The sequence below is a fragment of the Haemaphysalis longicornis genome, unplaced genomic scaffold, assembly GCF_048455015.1.
Source record: "Haemaphysalis longicornis isolate Haplotype H1 unplaced genomic scaffold, Haemaphysalis longicornis Haplotype H1 scaffold_1, whole genome shotgun sequence".
Classification (NCBI taxonomy): domain Eukaryota; kingdom Metazoa; phylum Arthropoda; class Arachnida; order Ixodida; family Ixodidae; genus Haemaphysalis; species Haemaphysalis longicornis.
Window position 1 is genome coordinate 242,509,829 of NW_027526203.1, and position 19,226 is coordinate 242,529,054.

At 46.7% G+C, this 19,226-nt stretch overlaps 1 protein-coding gene across 1 annotated transcript in view; it reads left to right on the forward strand.

The window, feature by feature from the left end:
* Positions 1 to 19,226, forward strand: part of LOC144158351 (nose resistant to fluoxetine protein 6-like) — a 39,975-nt gene that overhangs the window by 10,546 nt on the left and 10,203 nt on the right. Inside the window, exons 3-13 of the mRNA XM_077689199.1 lie at positions 427 to 547; positions 772 to 859; positions 3,306 to 3,400; positions 7,185 to 7,364; positions 9,192 to 9,285; positions 9,945 to 10,046; positions 10,887 to 11,052; positions 11,917 to 11,999; positions 12,467 to 12,589; positions 12,854 to 12,974; positions 18,670 to 18,856. Coding sequence (XP_077545325.1) covers positions 427 to 547; positions 772 to 859; positions 3,306 to 3,400; positions 7,185 to 7,364; positions 9,192 to 9,285; positions 9,945 to 10,046; positions 10,887 to 11,052; positions 11,917 to 11,999; positions 12,467 to 12,589; positions 12,854 to 12,974; positions 18,670 to 18,856 — 1,360 coding nt within the window. The remainder of the gene's footprint in view (positions 1 to 426; positions 548 to 771; positions 860 to 3,305; positions 3,401 to 7,184; positions 7,365 to 9,191; positions 9,286 to 9,944; positions 10,047 to 10,886; positions 11,053 to 11,916; positions 12,000 to 12,466; positions 12,590 to 12,853; positions 12,975 to 18,669; positions 18,857 to 19,226) is intronic.

Here is a 19,226-nt window from a genome sequence, read left to right on the forward strand (position 1 = left end):
GTGGCGTATCCTCCCGTGGTAGCAAATGTCGATCCGAAAACTGTCGACCCGGTCGCTTAAATACCGCGCACAGATTAGAAGGGCTACACCAATGACACCTGTGCGTCTCTTCGTGCTAATGAACTAATTTGTTTCAACTTTCAGGCAAAAGTACTGATTCCTTGTCACAACGTATCTGAACTGCCGTCAATAATTTCTCCTTTCTATCCAGGAATAGTCATAATAAACATTTTCTCTCTCTCTCTCTCTCTCTCTCTCTCTCTCTCTCTCTCTCTCTCTCTCTCTCTCTCTCTCTCTCTCTCTCTCTCTCTCTCTCTCTCTCTCTCTCTCTCTCTCTCGCTCGAACCGACGAATATCGGCGTTCAGGCACCCCAAATGAAATCAAGAGGTAACAAATTAAGGAGCGAAACCTGATGTATTTTACAGGGACGTGAAAACCCGATTACGAGGACAACACACACCAAGTTTGTGGGACCAGATTTCCGCCTTGGGATCTGCACACCGTCAACGTGCTCGGCACAGGACCTCCAAGCGTTTACCGGAAAACGTGAGGAAGCTTTGAATTTCCTTTGAAACAAAGGAGCGCCTCCTTTTCGCACGAGGGGATGATACACATGCAGGTGAATCCTTCACGGTAGCTTGTACCTTGTGTTTGTTGCAAGATACGTGCACAAGATACAACGCCTGGTTGCACTTGCATGTGACTTATTATCAGACTTGTACTGGCTTGCAGCGTTATCTTCTTGTTTTTGTCCTCCCCTTTGCTTACAGTGCTTGGTCAGTACGGGTTCAACACTACGGTCAAAGGGTGCCGCACGAACATTCCGAAGAGCGTTACCAAGCTTCAGGCTGCGTCAATGTAAGCATTCGTCACACTTCTTTCCTCCTGCAGATTGCTCTCTCCAAGTGACATGCCGTTTCATGCGTGCATTGCGTGTCTAGTATTCCGCCTAAACTATTTTTGAAAGCCTGCGTGAGTGCGTGTGTATGCGTGCGTGTGCATGGAGGGAACCAGTTGTTTAGGTTTTTGGTCACTGACACTGACTTCAAACAATAGTTTCTCTCTTTACGGTAACCAAAATTGTAGGCAATCTAACTTGACATTATGGGGTAAGGAGGTCGTAGTGGTGACTTGAGCAATTGCAAGCAAGAAGTCACTGGCCGTCACTGATTGATTGTGGGGTTTAACGCGCCGACGCAACGCAGGCGATGAGGCGCGCCGTAGTGGAGGGCTCCGGATTAATTTTGACCACCTGGGGATCTTTAACGTGCGCCGAAATCTCGTACACACGGGCGTTTTTGCTTTTCGCCTCCATCAGAAAAGCGGCCGCCGCGGCCGGGAATCGAACCCGCGACCTCGTGCTCAGCAGCGCAACGCCTTAGCCACTGAGCCACCGCGGCGGGTACTGGCCGTCACATTTCCGCAAGTAATCTTGACCATGAAATGTCCCGTGAGGGTAATCCTTATATTCTACAAAGAATTCGTCGGTCACTCTGAATAAAGACAAAATATTTCTCATTGATAATATTTCATTCCTGCTGTTCCTGTTAGCGGACTCGGTTAAATAGTACCTATTATCGCAATAAACAACACCTCGAACATACTGACGTGTTTAAGGTCTCTATTGGCAGCATAGGTCGGCAGGCTGACTCACGAGTGCACTCACACGCCCCACACTTACCACTGAAGAGTGAGGGGTAAGTGAGCCTCGCCATTGTTTTGCACTGGCGGGTGTGAGTACGAGTGAGTGCGAGCCCTACGCGCAGTGAGCCCCGCTCACCTCTCGCGAGTGCGAGCGCCACTAGCGGCGAACCCCACTCACCTCTCGCGAGTGCGAGAGCAAATCGCGGGAAGCCCCACTCAGCACTGCAAGTGCGAGTGCCACTCGCCGTGAGTCCCGCTCGCCACTCGCGAGTGCACTCGCTCTACTCGCGCCATTTGCGGGGCTTCCCACGGTGAGCGCCACTATTGCGCTTGTACTCGCTGTTCGCTTTTCGACGCAGGAGCCACTCGCTGGGATGGTTGTTAATGGCGGGATTGCTTTTGGCTTCGGAAATATGTCGTCAGTGAGCTCCTGCTATGGGGCATCCTAGAATTAATTCTCGGGTGGCTTGTTGATTTCGGAATATGATTTGGATGGCCTTCTGACGCCGTAATGCACTAATACTGTTTGGTTTCATGACTCATGGAGGGTCTGCTGCACACACTCGCGTGCCAGGGGAGTCGACGAGTGGTGAGCGTGAGCGCGAGGGAGTGGTGACGGCGAATGGTGAGCGTGAGTGACTGTGAGTGGTGATGACGAGTGCTGAGCGTGAGCACGAGTGAGTGCGAGTGGTGACGGCAAGCGGTAAGCGGAGCGCAAGTGAGTGCGAGTAGTCCCGGTGAGTGGTGAGCGTGAGCGCGAGTGGGTGCGAGTGGCGGAGGGCGTGTAGTGAGCATGAGTGCGAGTGACTAAGTGTGGTCAAGGCGACTGGTGAGCGTGAGTGTGAGTGAGCGCGTAAGGAAAATTCCTCTGTCATATGAATCATGAAACACGAAAGTGAAATGTTTAGCGAAATCTGCAGGTGAGAATGATTTGCGGGTCGGCAGCTATTTTGTGGGTGTGCTTGGCGAGCGACGTCCTGTTGGCGGGTCGCTTCGGCAAAGTTGTACTGGCGTCATTTCCGTGGCGGATATGACTTCAGTGAAATCTTGGGGTATCGCCGCATAATACACCTTCGTGCCAAAATATAAAACCTGAAAACGAACAACCTTAAGTATAACGTACTCTGTAGTACCAAAGGTTGCTTCCCCGAAAGAATATACTGTATACACGGGTGCACCCTTTACAGGCCGTTTACATCGTTGTACTGGCGTCACTTCCGTGACGGATATGACGTCAGTGAAATCTTTGTGGATCCTGGAATAAAACACTTTCGTGTTATATATTTTTCTGTGTGAGTGTGAGTGAGTGGCGCCCAGTTTTGCAGAGGCAGTACACTAGGATACAGCCGTGCGTCTGCTTCACCGCAATGCAGCTAATTGATATATTGCCTAAAAGGGCGCTAATTTCACGGAGAACAATGTACGACACAGCTTGAATCAGAAATGTGGCCCGCCCCATGACATACCGCAGTGCAAAACTTCTTGCTCGTACTTTGTAGGTAATACCACTGCGCACACCACGTTTTTCCCAATACAAAACATCATTGAGCGATGATACACCAGCGGAGACCCCATTTTTGAGCCATATAACTTTTAGAGTGCGGTGAAGTTTTTAGAGTTTACTACAGTCGTTATCAATGGAATTTTTGCACTTTCCTAGGGCTGTTCTGGGAACCCTGGCCTTCGCGGTGGTCGTCGCAACGCTCACTGAGTGGATAATGACAGCACGGGGCACCTGCAACTTCAAGCGAAAAGGTATGCGTGAAATGTGGGGTGGAAAATAACAAGGGTCGTCAGTCACCCTCAAGCAGTACGCAACTGCTTTTCGCCTGATATAACCCCAACCTTGTGTTGGAACAAATAAACCTTTGATTGATTGATTTATTCGCAAGTTCCCAAGCACGTGGAACCTGCCTATGCCGCAGGGAAATCTTCATTTTTGTTCTTTATACGCATAATGACGAGGCTACAGTTGAGTCGGAAAAGCGTCAGGATGGTGTCGCTTCGCATCGAACTTGTGTATCTACGGGAGGGGCATAGCTCCGGCTAACGAGTGTAATTCGCCTTCGGACACATGCAGCTTCATTCTACTTACACGACATTTGTCGGCTGGAATTTTGTACTGTAACTGCGCTCAGTTTCCTGTTACTGGTGAATATAAATAATTAGTCATTGCAGCTTAACACGGACGATATTATACCGCCCATTGTTTACTATTCTTAGGCCGAAACGTGAAACGAGTAGTCATAAAAATTTGTAAAAAAATCTGCGGAAATTCAGAGAATTGTCGACTTACGGGTAGCATTCCTATGCCGCTTGTCTAGAGTGGGAGCTCTTTACAGCCAATTTTCTTGGTTTTTCTAAATTCCGTCCGACCCATTATCTCCATTTAAGCTACTATAACGATTACAGGTGTTGCTTCCGCCAAATCTGCATTTCTGTGTAAATGAAGGGATTTACACGGTTCGCCGTTTTGTCTATTTTGTATTTCTCTTAATTTCTGTTTTTTTAGATTCTGTTTGATCCAGTATCTACATTTACGCTACTATAACCTTTATTGGTGGAACTTCCGCGAACTCTGCCTTTTTGTGGAAATGCAGGGCGTTACACGGTTCGCCGTTTTCGCTTTTTTTTAAATAATTATCTTAATTTTTGATTTTTGGAAATTCTGTTCAACCAATGATCTCCATTTACGCTGTTATAACGATTAAAGGTGGTAATTCAGGGTGTTACACGGTCCTGGCTGTGAGGGTACTCGGCAAAGAATGGTACGCCTTAAAATTAAGTACACCTGTAGTATGATTGTATGATAGGATTGGAACTGTGCTAATTTCTGCCACACGAATCCGGGTTTTGGTATTTCGTAAGATTAGAATTTTGTATGTCGCGCCGGTTTGGTAACGACTCCCTTTGTCTGCAATTTTGCAAACTCCACCTACAAAAAAAAAAAGACAACGAAAAAATCGTGACGAAGCCCGTGAAATGGGCATTAGCACTCGGTTGTCGGTGCTAGTTAAGCTGGGCTGCATAAGAAGAAACTATTATCAGTTGGCCGCCATCCGTAATAAACGTCGCCTACACGTTTGAGTTACGTTTGGAAGACATCAGGCCGTTGTGAATGGATTAAAGAGTCGCTTCGCTTTGCGGAGAAAGAAAAAAGATATATATATATATATATATATATATATATATATATATATATATATATATATATATATATATATATATATATATATATACAGAAAGAAATGCTGGCAGTCTACAACGCCAAAGAAGGCATAGGGGAGTGGTTAGACTATTTATTACCGTTAGTGACGTTACAATATTATTAATTTTTATTAATTACGTGAGAAAGAAAGAAAGAAAAACACGCGCCCAGAGTGGGGACCGAACCCACGCCTTTCGATTAGTTCTCGAATGCCTTACCAATTCTGTATATATATATATATATTATATATATATATATATATATATATATATATATATATATATATATATATATATATATATATATATATATATATATATATATATATATATATATATATATATATATATATATATATATATATATATATAGAGAGAGAGAGAGAGAGAGAGAGAGAGAGAGAGAGAGAGAGAGTTGTGACCCCAGATCCCAACCATGAGGCAGAGATAATTAGAAGGATAAGAATGGGGTGGGGTGCATATGGCAGACATTATCAGATAATGAATAGCAGCCTACCATTGTCCCTGAAGAAGAAAGTGTATGACAGCTGCATCTTACCGGTACTCACCTACGGGGCAGAAACTTGGAGGCTCACTAAGAGGGTTCAACTTAAATTGAGAACGACTCAGCGGGCAATGGAGCGGAAAATGATAGGTGTAACATTAAGGGACAAGAAGAGAGCGGAGTGGGTCAGGGAGCAAACTGGTGTTAAAGACATATTAGTAGAAATTAAGAAGAAGAAATGGACGTGGGCAGGGCATGTAATGCGAAGGGAAGATAACCGCTGGTCATTAAGGGTAACAGAGTGGATCCCCAGAGAGGGCAAGCGTTGCAGGGGGCGGCAGAAAGTTAGATGGGCAGATGAGATCAAGAAGTTTGCGGGGATAAATTGGTCACAGTTGGCACAGGACCGAGGTAATTGGTGAATAATGGGAGAGGCCTTTGCCCTGCAGTGGGAGTAGATAGGCTGGTGATGATGATGATGATATATATATATATATATATATATATATATATATATATATATAGAGAGAGAGAGAGAGAGAGAGAGAGAGAGAGAGACGTTTAATAGGGAAGAAAAAAGAAGGTGTCGCGATTGTCCTAGTGGTGGTGCCCTCCTTCCAGGACCCCAAATTCTTCTGCTCCTCTCCGGGCTCGAAGAATTAAGTCCTTCTAAATCCCAAAGTCGGAGCTAGCCAGAGCTGCTTCCCATAGCGCGACCGTGTTTGTGGTGGTGTTTCCTGAAGGTCAAATGATAGCTCAGGCCCATGTTGCATGAAATAAGTTGGAATGATTTCCGCCTTTATTGCATGCGTCTGTGTGTGTTTGAGGGAACTAGACGAGATTTTTTAGGTGTTTGTGTGAATTTGCCTCAGTGATCTTCACTGATTCGAATCAGCCTACCAGAGCAGGCGGGGAACGAGCCAGTGACCCAATCCCAGACTCAACTCTAGTAAAAACGGACGAGGACGTCACATGGACGTACTTAGGGGAAAACCTGGGCAGTGACCACGCGATTATCAGCATTTCCGTCCCAGCAGCCAAACTCAGAAGAAATTTGGGAGTAGTCAAGATCACCGACTGGAAGAAATTGAGCGAACAACTAACCAATGACACCGACAGCTCAAAGAAAATCACATATATTAAGGATATCAAGGATTGGTGCGTCCAGCTCAAGAATAAATACGAGAGCGTTCCCTAATGCTACAAACAACGACGCTCTATGGAGAGAATGTAGTCGAACGTACCCTCTTCTCGAGGGTGCTGTCGGCTCACAGCATTAGGCTAAGGCATCATATCAATCTATGTATCAAGGAAAACTTCGCCATCAGGTTTCTCAAACAACTTACGGTCTGTTGCGAAACAATGTGATTAGCTTGTTTACAATTTTCCGACCGATTTGCTGAACTATAGTGCTTCGTTTTCCACAGAGTTCGCTCGCAGGCCTTTGCAATCTGATTGGCCGTATAGGTGCGCAAAGCTGGACAATTTGCCGGGACTTGGATACGAACAAATGTCGTGTTTAGGCCAGAGAAATAATAAACAAGATGCTTCGTCCCACTACTGATGTTAACAAAAAGTTAGATCACGAGCGCGATAGCTATTTCGGCTTTTTGTGTGAATGGAAGCGGAGTCCACGGACCATGTTTTTGACAAATACCCAACTGCGGCGATGTTGCCTTTGATTTCTGCAGGACAAGTATACCATTTATTGCTGGCATTCCTCTATCTATTCCTCGCACCGCGCTTGGGTCAGACCATCTGTGCTGTTCTTTCTCTCACCTCATGCATGTACTGCTAATCATGCCACGTTGTCTTCTTCACTCGCAGACGGCACGGCCCTGGGCACGCTCATGTACTTCTCGGCCGTGAGCAACACGCGCTATCTGCTGCGCACGGAGAACACGGACCAGAACAGGCCGCTCCTCTTTCTCGGCGGCCTCAAGGTGCTGCTCATCATGTGGGTCATCTACGGACACGCCTACTTCATGGTGCAGATGGATTTCTCCTGTAAGAGCACTTTTAAGAGCGAAGCTGTTTAGCAAATCGTAATTTTTCATGTCCGCAGTTAAAAATACCAAAATACCAAGAAATTGCCGAGCGCGGCACGCACATGAGCGCAGGCCTCGCGGCGACCGCCCGACAGTTAACAAAACCTAGAAGAGCACCCGTGAGCGCGCACACTTGAGCTCGTGCCTCGCGGCGACCGCCTGGCAGTTAAAACCCGGCATTAGTAATAGTAGTAGTAGTAAACTTTATTCACAACAAAGGTGCAGGGGGTAGAGTTAAGGGTAGAATCCTATTTCCAGGACTCTAGTGGCGAAAGCCCCTAGCTTGGCTCTTTCCAGCAGTTCTCGCTGACTGGAGAGGTCCGAGCTGGACAGTGCAGCTTCCCAGGACTCTATTGATGTGTTGTAGTTATTTTGTTGCCAAATGTTCGGGCAGTTCCATACAGTGCGGAAAAGGTAGGCCTTCTGACGGCATTAATGGCATTCTTCGCTGTACTTATCTGGAAACATAAGTGCTGATCTGGACTTATATAGGCGCCCGCTTCATACGCCAAACCTACCCACTTAGAGAAATTGAACAAGGTTCCCCCCCCCCCCCCCCTCAAAAAAAAAAAGAAACTTCAGTGTTATTGTGGCAACACTTTCGCTATCGCAATCACACTGCTTGCGTCACTCGATGGCTCCGTTCACGGTATAGGGGTGTGCGTTCGTCATTTGCATGCGTCTTAGAAGTGCGCCGGGTGAGGCGAAGGGATGGGTCGCCCACGGGTAGTTCGCACGCCCAGTGAGGAGGCCGCTCACCTCGAGGCTACTCGCGCTGGGGATCGAGAACAAAAACGTGTACAAAGAGCCACCACGGACAAGGTGGCCACAGAGCATGCTGCCCAGAGACGTCAGTGGGCCCAAACCATCGAATCCGCTCAACGCAACCGGGCGAAGGTGCGTGAGCGGTACCGGAAACGTCGAGCCGATACCGCTCGTCAGCAGCGGGAACGTCCCTCGGTAACGGGAGCCGACGCAAACTTCAACCGTGAGTGGTGAAACGTGCTAACGCACACACAACGTTTAATGACCAATAATTATGACTTACAAAAACGAAGGAAGCTAACTCTTATACCAACAAAGATGAAGCAAAGGTCGTTGCAGCAACGAAAAAGCAAATGCGCAGTAATTGTGGACTTAAAACGTCGTGATGGTCATGAATGTTGCGTACAGCTTCGCTACCTTACGCGTTAGTGTGAGCTGCTTCGTTAATTTTTTTTCTGAGGTTTCCGGAAAACGCGCCTCAAATACGTTTCATTTGTTCGTGTCGGCCACGAGAAGAAGAAAGAAACAAGTGTTATTCTTTAAACATCCATGCGAGAACAGGCGCAGGCAAAGGGCCTACACTTAGTAACGTTGGGAAAGGTCTCCAGCCCCGTATGTGGTTTAAAGGAACCCTGCAGCACTGCCCACAAACGCTTTCACTCTTTCTTTCGCGTCTGGAATCACTGCGAAAGGTATAGTTATCGCCGGCACGGAGCGGCACTGCGTGATTTGCTCGCCGCAGAAGGCACTACTATCGCTAGATCGTTCTACAAAAAAAATATCAAGCACTGTAGCAATCTGTAGTCGAAATACCGCAGCAGCTTGATGGCAGAGGCAACGGCGGGCGCATATATGCTCGCCTCAGCATTATTCATCAGTATTCCACAAGGCATTATTTAGGACCCACGTGCTTGTCGGATGCTTTGGAAATTTTTTTGCTGATTTGATTTTTTTAGCATTTCAGGACGTTGTCCTCCGTGTTCGCAGTTTCCTGAATCAAAATATATTTTCCCGCTTACAGATAACTTGTTCACGATAGGAGCTGTCAGTCGCAGGATAGTGTCCCAAATAGTTCCCAATGGTTTTCTCAGCGTCTCTACATTCCTGTACCTCAGGTAAGAACACTGACCCCTTAATTGTGAGGTAAATTGAAGATGCGACCCATAAGACATGTACTGACCATATCGGAAACATGTCGATGCTTCTATCCGGAAATTTAGCCTTGAAATAGTTTCGCATACATATGAAATATTTTGCATTTTGCATAATTTATCTTGAATATCAAAATTCTCCCGCACGTCCCCCCTACCGTTCTTACATTGTCATCCAATGCAAGCTAAGTCTCGTATTTAGTATTTCCAGGACAGTGAAAAAGTGGCTATAATGTTTGTATAATGCCTTCAAGCTTTTGCATTACTATTTTTGCGAAAGCCTATATTTAGTCGACGCTTTTGAGTTCGTAGCTCTCGCCGCGAAACGTCCGGGTAGGGAAGGAGCAACCTCGACAATTTCAAATTTAGAATAGTTTATACTTTCAATAAATTTGAACTACCAACTGTTAAGGAAAAACCGTTAAGAGCAATCGCTGAAGTTGCGCCTAAACGTATTTTTTTCTGGCCATTTAAAAAAAAATACAGCAATCAAAGAGTGCAGGATTATAAGGCAAGCGGGCCAGGGAGTACAAAACTACTTGTGTTGTGGAGTTCTCGTGAACATTATTCAAAACCTTTTCATAGCTGTGTTTGTAAGTACATTACTTTTGTTGTTTTTTCAGCGGGTTCGCTTTGACCTTTTCCATGCTTGGCTTTCGGCAAAAGCTGTACAAGCAGAACCTTCTCATCGTCTTCCTTATCGGTTGCTGCAAGCGGTACATCAGGTACGGAGAATATGGTTATCGGGATTTCTAACGCCTATCGGCATGGGGAAGAAAGCACAGCTGGCATTGAGGTTTCCGCTGCCTGCTGAGGGGCACTGAAGGAGTGAAATAATACATTCATCGCATGTTACATGAATAACGGCTTGTTCTGCTCCTCTTGTGACGCGGAGATGACACTCAGGTTCTTCCAGAAAGCACCCGATTATCGCGCAACCTGTAAGGGTATTCACTGATATTCTGTTCAAAGTTCCGAGTACTGTTCAATGTGTATTGGAACATATTCCAGGGGTGTGACATTCAGATTCATGATGAAAAACAGCGCAAAACACACAGGGACAAAAAGAAGAGGGGACAACGTCAGCACTGTGCGTCGTTCTTCTTCTTTCTTTTTGTCCATGTGTTTCTTGCGCTGTTTTGATCATGACTCTGAAACTGCACCAACTAGCACAACTTGCCATCTTACGTCAGTGTAACATTCATGCTGCACACGTCAATATTACTGGTACCTATACGAGCTGATGTAGTTTCACTTTAGGTTCCTAGCATCATTATAAATTGTTGTTAAAATCGCTGGGGTGTTTGTTTTAAGTGGAAACAACAAAAAAAACGAAAGAAATCTTTAGCAGATATAGGGTAAAAATGTAGAGCTGTTTGAATAATATTTTGAGATTCGACGCTTCAGTATGTTGGAAATTTCAATATTGGGTCAAAAAATATATAAAAGTATGCGAGCTTAATACTGTCCTGTAGGCATGCGCACTATATGCGAATCTAGAAGCTTGGTGTAACATGATGACGAGGAGGAAATAATACGAGGTGACTTTTTTATGTCCCGCGCAGGTTAACAATACCAATAATCGGAATAATTATGGGAACCTTCTTGTTGCCGCTGGTGGTGGATGGGCCAGCGGACCAAGACTTTGTTGCCAGCGAAGTGCAAGGCTGCGTTTCAAGATGGTGGACAGTGTTCGTTCACTCCAACAACTTCAACTCGATGAATGACATGGTAGGATAATGCTGCGCATGGAAAATTATACACAGGCAAAATAACGCACGTGACAATGCCATCAAACTACCATTCTTGTCGTTTAAAGCTAAGCATCAATAGTAAACTGACCGTGACGATGAAGCTTCTGGGATTTATCAATGCTCTGATTAACATGCCTTGATGTCTGCTCCTTATTCATGTTGGTGCAAGATCTCCACTAAACTTTTTTGTTTTATTATTGCTACATTTTTTCAGCCGTAAATAGTTTGATTCGCAATTGTAGCCTTGCTTGCAGGAACGAGGTGCGATGCGCTAGAATCGTGCCCTGCAAACTTTGGCCGAGTAGCTGTTGCTCGATAAAATAACATCACACAACTAGCCTTCTCCATTGCAGCGCCACATAACATTTCGAAATGAAACAGTACAAAAACTTTGAAGATTTGAGGGGCTCATGTGCCCGGCTCACAAAACTATGAATTTAAAAAGTAAAAATCATAGATTACTTTTACTTTTAGCGCGTTCCACGTGACACGGCAACTTCGTGGCGCGCGAGTAGAAACGTTGCACCCAAGCTCTGCAGAAAGAGTTTTAGTGCAGCTGTTGCGTGTTACAGTTTGCTTGTTGAAGTATTAAAAACCTAAAGACAACGAAACAAATAGAAAGAAAGAGATGCAAATATTTGGGACGTTTTTGACGAGATAGAGAATTCTCTTGCAAAAAAGAGGTGCAAATACAATGTAGATGTTAAGATGTCATTGGCACGTATCGCAACGCTTTCGCCTTCAAAGCTCGTAAGCATGCTTAAGTGTACCGATGAAATATTTTTCGTACTAGACAAATATTAGGATTTCTATTGTGTTGATTTCCATCATTTCATTTCAGTGCTTGCAGCATTTGTGGTACGTCAGCGCTGACATGCAGCTATTCGTTTTTCTAGCGCTTCCTCTGACACTGATGTTTATCAGGTAAGCTATATACGGGAACACTGGTGTTTGCTTGTAGAGACTATGCAGGTCTACTCTCATTATTTGCCATGTGGCACTTTTCCTTGCTGATTTCACAATTAAACTTCCAGTAAAATGTCTTTAAGTGCTCTATGAGGATAGAATTCGTATTCGCGAAGCCGTGAATGCTTGCTTGGTATACCTAGCTGAAAATCCCAGTCACAATTGCTAACTGAGGTATGCGAAATACATAAGCAAAATGATAACAAATAATGTAGCTGCTATCCGCTGCAGAAACCCCGCCGCACACAAACATGGAAAGAAAGAAGTCATGCCACATTCCATAAGAAAGCCAAGGAGCGCTCATATTTGCAGACAAAAATAACTGTAAGAAAACGCCTTTGTGACTTGTGGCTCAGTGATTGCTAAGGACTGCGTAGAAGCCTAGAATATACTGTCGTGTAATGCGCTAACGGCCTACGTTGCAGGCATCCAAGAATTGCCATGGTGCTCTCTGCTGCGTCCAGCGTTGCCTTTACGGTGCTGACCACGCTGCAGATCTACTACTGGGACGTCGCTTATTCAATGACCATGGCTACGAATGACCAAAGGTACACAGTCGAGTCTTGATTCTGAAAAAAAAAGATCTTGTACGACGTGCATATTCGTGCCGCAATATATTCCTTCGTACAAATCCGGTTTTTGGTAAAGAAAATTAAAGCGCATGGTGTTTAACGTTGCCAGCATGGAAACACAATGCAGCGCTAAAGTGTCAACTAGCCTCGCGTTCCAGATTTTTGCCGCTTGTTGTCTCCTCATTTGCTTTGATTACGCTGTTCCGAAATGAATGATCTGCTTCGTATTTATGCTTCCAGAAAAACTTATTTGTCCTTAGAATGGATCTACTACAAGCCGTTTACGCACGTTGGTTCATACACAGTCGGCTTGGTGACGGGATATCTGGCTCTTGAATACCGGAACAAGCCAATTTCCAAGGTAAGCAACATTGCTTACGCGAGGCGGGGAGCAATCGTTGTTTCGTCCCATTGTTTTAAATAGAATATTCATGGTAGTTCCTTGTATTTCCTAGCTTTATACAAATAATACTAAGGACGTTGTGTCTACTGGTATGAGACTTAACTAGGAGACTGAGTCTAACAATACGCAATATATGCAATCAATGGCACCGACAAGGCACTTCCATGTAAGAAATGGGTACATCCGGAAGCATAAAAATGCAAAATCCCAAGAAATTTCCCCTTCCCGGAAAACGGTTTTTTGGTCTAGCTTGTTGATGCTAAACATAGGCAAAATGTAGAAATGAACCACGTAAGGGGAACCTGAAACAGTCTTCACGGACCATTCGTAATTCCTGCGACCATCAAGTTTATGTTCCTGAAATATCATCTTGGAAGAACTTCGAAACTCGTTCAGTATCCCCAGAGTTATACCGAGGTGAGAAATCGCGTTCACCCTGTCAGCGCCGTGGCTCTCCGGCTGAACATTCCACTACCGCGACAAAGCATGCGCGCTCGCTCTCCCTTAGGGAGCTGAAGCACGTATGCCGCAAGGGAGCCTCCGCCTCCAGCGCCTTCGGATGCTCACAGGACTGCGCAGTTCGCTTTTTTCTCCGAAACGCCTGATCCCCTACTTTCGATGTACCACGCGTGGAGCGAGAAATTGCGTACCTTCATAGACACTCTGGTTCTCTGTGGCGGAAGCTTTGCGCAAATTACAGCTTCGTACGTTCACCCGCGTTTGGTCGTTGAACAGACCCGGCACTGTGAGCGCGGCGTAGGCGAAGACTGCCTAAATGGGATTCAACACATACGCGGACACGTCGCGCCCGAAAGCCGCCTAAACAGGAGACGACGAGCTACCGCGGAGTCACTGGTGCGGTGTTCCCGCGTTGTTCCACATAGCGAAACTTAAAGCATGTATTTGCGTTTAATGTTTTCCCGTATGTATCAGCCCTGGCAACGCAGCGAAAGTGGCAGTAACTTCCTTAGTCACCGTCGGACCGTCGCGGAGGCCGGGGGCTACTGGTATTTCGCGTAGCACTCCGCGAAACGAATTGGGATTATGACCTAACTTCTTTCGGAACTTAACACCAATAAACGTAAGTGCACGCGCGTATCTGAAAAATATAATACATTACGTGTTTATTACCTGGCCCCAAGAAGAACGAGAGAAGCGAGATCTGGGCCATGGCTGCCCTTAGCGGAGATGTTAACTTTTTCCGATCTTGTCATCAAGTTCTTTGAGTGAGCGTTCTTTACTTCGCAGCTGGTCTATGGCCTCTTGCAGGTCATGCGGAGAGGGCGAGGGGCTTTCGTAGAGCTCGGTGGCTGCCTTGAGCAGCCTCGTGACGGCTCCACGGAGAGCGCCTCGCGGACGGCGGAGCTTGTCCATCGGTCAGGACACGATGCCGGTCTCCTCCCGGGTTTCACTGCACCAGGAATATTAACTAGAGAAGACCCGACGCCGCTCTACCGTTCGGAACACATTTCACTTTTATTTCTTCTTCCGATTAAGCACGAGCGCGCGTACAATCCCCGCGCTTCTTTCTTCTCTTCTTCCAAGTGACCGCGCACGCGCACTCCCCAGCGATCGAGAATCAACATCCTCCTGCGGCCGCGGTTGACTCCAAAAGGCAGAGTCGTTGAATGGCGCGTCGGATTCGCTGTCCGTTAGGTAGGAGAATCTCGTGGGAGCGCTGGACGCCATCTCTTCCCGGAAATGACTGGACCACACGGCCGATCTTCCAGCTCAGTGGGGCCACGTTGTCATCCTGAACCACGACCAGATCCCCTACGTGAAGTTTTGGCGGGAACGTTGACGTGCCTTGATGCGCTGATCGAAGCAGCAGCAGATATTCTTTCTTCCACCTGCTCCATAGTCGACGTACCGCTTCCTCTTTGTGCTTATAGCACGTCGGCGGCGTACATCGGGTGCAGCGGTCGTTGGCATGGTGCACTCTGTCTCCCGTTTGACGACTGTGTGTTCAGGGAGGAAATAAGCTATGTCCCCGGGGACCGTGGGTTCCAGCACTCGCTCTGCATGATCTTCCTGGCAGTACTCGCCGATGGCACCGTCGTACTCTCGCGGAAGATTCGGGTGATGTACACAGTTTTGTAGCTGCCGTCCAAGTCTTCCTTTCGCTACAACCCGGTTAGTACTGGACGTTAAGCCTGGTGCTTCGATAATAAGCGGCAATACGTGCTGGGCGTCTTCTTTGTGGAGTCCACTCCGAAACTTCACAAACGCAGCGTCGTCTTCGACTTCAGTCTTCTCAGGCGTGTCAGTTATCCCTCTGGCTTCGAACCCCAACATTTCTGAGGGATCGCTTGGTCCCGGTCCTGGACAACTTTCGCCTTGTCTTTCAATACAGGCCAAAAACAAGACCACAGTGCTGCTGCTCCTGACCAGGGTGTAATCGGTACCTGAGTATTGTCCTTGCAGAACCCAGCCGAACCCTGTGTCAACGGCGCAAAGGCTGTCACTGAAGCGCTCGATGCGCCCTCTAACGAGTTTCTTATAGTTGTCCGAACCCACTAACACGCTTATAGTCGGCGTTTGTGTGTGCCCTTCTTCGGGTTCATCGGCAACAGATAAATTGCGGTCGCGAAGCAGATTTCCGAGTTCAGTTTTCAAGGGTGGACCGTCTACCGTGCAGACCTCTGGCACTTCAAGAGCATCGAGCGTGACGGGACACGAATGGAAGCGGCTGCGTAAGGTGATCGCCACCTTCCGGCACTGGTACGATGTCGGGCGGTGCGAGCTGCCAAACGTAAATACGGCCAAGCCTTCCATTTCAGAACCAGGTAGGGCCAGCTGATGACATAGATCACTGCGCACGAAAGTTCGTTGGCTCCCAGTGTCGAGGAGTAGCCGGACCGAAACCGGCCTACCGCATTCTCCGTATGCCCACACTGTGGCAGTTTGGAGCAGCACCGACGGGGAACAAATGCTGCTGGCAGGAGTTGTTGTCACGTTACGATCTCGTTCTGCAAGTGTTCACGATCGGCTTCTCTATCAGTCTGGCAGCTGGTCCCCAATCGTTCCCAAAGGTCGCAAAGGACGGTTACGTGCTGTCTCGAACAAGTCTCACACTTGAGTTTCGCGCTAGTACGGCAGTTGCGCGCCACGTGCCCTTGCCTCCCGCATCTAAAACAGCAGCGGTTTCTTGAAAGGCGCCGTCGCTTTTCCGCCACTGTTAAGACGGCCCGGCAGTCCCTTGCCTTGTGGCCCTGACTACCGCACAGGTAGCCCGTCAGCTTTCCTCCCGGCGACAAATTTGTTGAAGTCGATACAGAGCCTGCTGACAAGGCCAAAGCGGACTTCAAGTGAGGAGAGGAGGTTCTCGGCTGCTGCGGGATTGAAGGCATCTGGCATAGTTTCAAAAGACTCTGTTCCTTCCTACAAACATTTCGGTGTTAGCATTACAATCTGTCTGACTGGGTCCGTTCACATCGAAAACGTCAATAATAATGGTAACGCATTATTAATATTACAGCGGAGCTTTCTGTGCCTCGCTGATGGCGTCGTTCGTTGCGGAAAAAGCACTACAGGAAATCCAACTTTGCACAATGTGCTTCACAAGAAAAAATCCAAACCCATTTCTTAAGAGAGAGATCTGTCTTCTGTAACCTGAGTCAAAGTCCAAAATCCAGACTGCTTCGACAGTGTCGGAATGGCGCGTTCGGATTCATGTCGGCTTCATATCGCGAGAGACCCAGGTTAGATTCCGACCACGGGAAGCGCTTTTTTTTCTTGAAGCGCTTGATGCGCCATCGCTTATCATCATCATCGTTTTGTGAAACCTATTTTATAAACTTGGCTTTCCTGCAGTGCGTTTTGTCGCGATGTCGAGCTCAGTCAGGGAGACATAGAAAGATTCGCTTTAAAAATGCTTCTCGCGTGCCGGAGTCGAACCTGCGTCCCTCGCGTCATGGAGCCACGGTCTATCCGATTGCGCCATTCCGACGCGGTCGAAGCAGTCTGTATTTAGGGCGGTCTTATGCTGCACGGGAGAAAGCTTCTCGTTTTAACCATCTTTTCTTATTAAAAAGGGGGCTTTGATTTTGTCATAATGATTAGCAACACTAAAAATAGAGAGCCATGCAGTCTAACTTGGAGATAACGAAGTTGACAAAAATTGGCAATTTTTCGTTACATGCAGGATTTCGTTACATGCAAGTTTCGAGTTAAGGCTCGCGTGAATGAAGCAGAAACGAAACCGAAATGCTAGAAATGAGTGATGGTGAACTCACCCTTAAAGGATTTATTTCCAGTGAAAAACTGCCTAATGTGCGCCTGCTGAATTCCCGCGCACGTAGTCACTACACGGGACTCCAAAGAAGCACGGTCACTTACCCGCGTATTCACAAACGTAACTTAAGTATCACTTTTGCCTTTTGACACTTTTCGAGCCTCAACCCGTTTCAAGGACAAAAATTATGCTCAAAGGGCGCCTTTTCGCGAACTTCATGCTCTTTGCCGCACTCAAAATTGCTGAGAAAGAGCTAGCTGGGATACTGTACTGGGAAGAAGCGGCATTCTTTTTTCTCGCCGGCGGAGACGGAATTTAAAATTGAGAGCTTGCCTTGAAAAGTAAAAGCTTTTTGTTTTCTGTGCGCAGTACTGTTCACCGACGAACAGAGACAACGGATGCAGTGGAGACGAGCTAGTACACGCCGACGGACAGGAGTAGCACGTAAACCGACACCTCACTCACATGGAAAACGCACGGTAGTTTGCGGTGGTATGGGCAAAGTTCGCCGAATTAGTGAATCTCTCAAGACGATTTTTCAGAAAAAGAGCAAAAACCAATGGCTTATAAGTGTAGCGAATTCGTTACATCAAGGTTAACCGTCGCAAAGCTTTCGTTACACAGAAGTCGCAAACACATGGTTTTCAATGGCGCCGGCAATTGGGAATTGAAAAAAAAAAATTGTTATAACCAGGAATGTGTTACAGAGAGGATCGTTACACCCAGGTTTAACTGTACTTGCCGTTTCGGGTGGTCAAATGCAATGAAGATTTTATAATTATGAAGCAATAGTCTCTTGACATTCCTTTATGTCCAGAGGAGAAACATACTTGCCAGAGTGTGTGGAGTCACTCCTCCCAACTGCGTGGGATCACTGGCACAGCATGTTGACCCTCCCCTCGAGTTGCCCATGAATTAGGTCTCGGGCTGCTCACCGACAACTACCAGGCTATTTCAGCTCATTTAACCACAATTCGCAAAAGCTTGATTCATACTCTGAATTTGGAAAAAAAGTTCTGCTTCATGAGCATGTTTAGAAACAAAAACTAATATTTTCTTTGCCGCTGCACGGGCGAATTTGCGCAGATGCTATTCTTTTTTTTTAAATTTATTATGTTCTGGATGACAACTTCCACTTTATATATACGTATACCTTTAGTTTGGACGCTGATGTAAGCATACTTTATAGGCGCTAATGTTGGTTGCCATCTCCATGTTTATTGAGTTGGCTCTATAATTTCGCATGTACATAAGGTAGGATTTCTGCCTGAAGCACAGATAATGCATAAACTAAGACGTTCATGCCATTGCCTCTCGTTACAGCCACTGTCCAGCCGGGACTGCCACGGAGCTTTCTGTGTTTACGCTTAGGACTTCAGTTGACGAAGCGGGACCTTTTTTTTATGGCTATGTTCGCAGGTCATGCAGGCTACTCAGTGGTTGCTCTCAATCGGACTGTCGTGCTTCGTCATGTTCGTGACGGTACCCTGGAACCGAGGCAATCCGCCCAGTGATGAAGTGAACGCTCTTTATGGAGGCTTTCATCGCGTCCTGTGGGCCCTCGCGCTTGCCTGGCCCTCGTTCGCCTGCGCCACGGGACGAGGAGGTAAGGGGCGTGTCCACATGCAAGAGCCGGTTGTCTTCTCCGAGTGAACCTTGGAGGTCTCATACAGTTGTATATGCGCATCTCTCAACTGAGTTCGCTTTATGGCTATGCTACTGTCTATGGTTTTAAACCACATGAGATCAGAGTTAGCTGTGAGAGTCACGCAAAAAATACTCATTTTATTTAGCGCTTCACTCTCCTTGAGACCTCCCACTAGCCGTCGTCCTGACATAGGCTTAGTAGCTACCACGCAAATGTTAATATATATTTGTTTAGTCACTCCCCTAAGAGCAGAGCTGCCATTAAAATAAGCCCTGGCTGCTTTCAATATTTTTGCTTTCCCCTTGCGAGGGTGGTGAATGCTTCACAG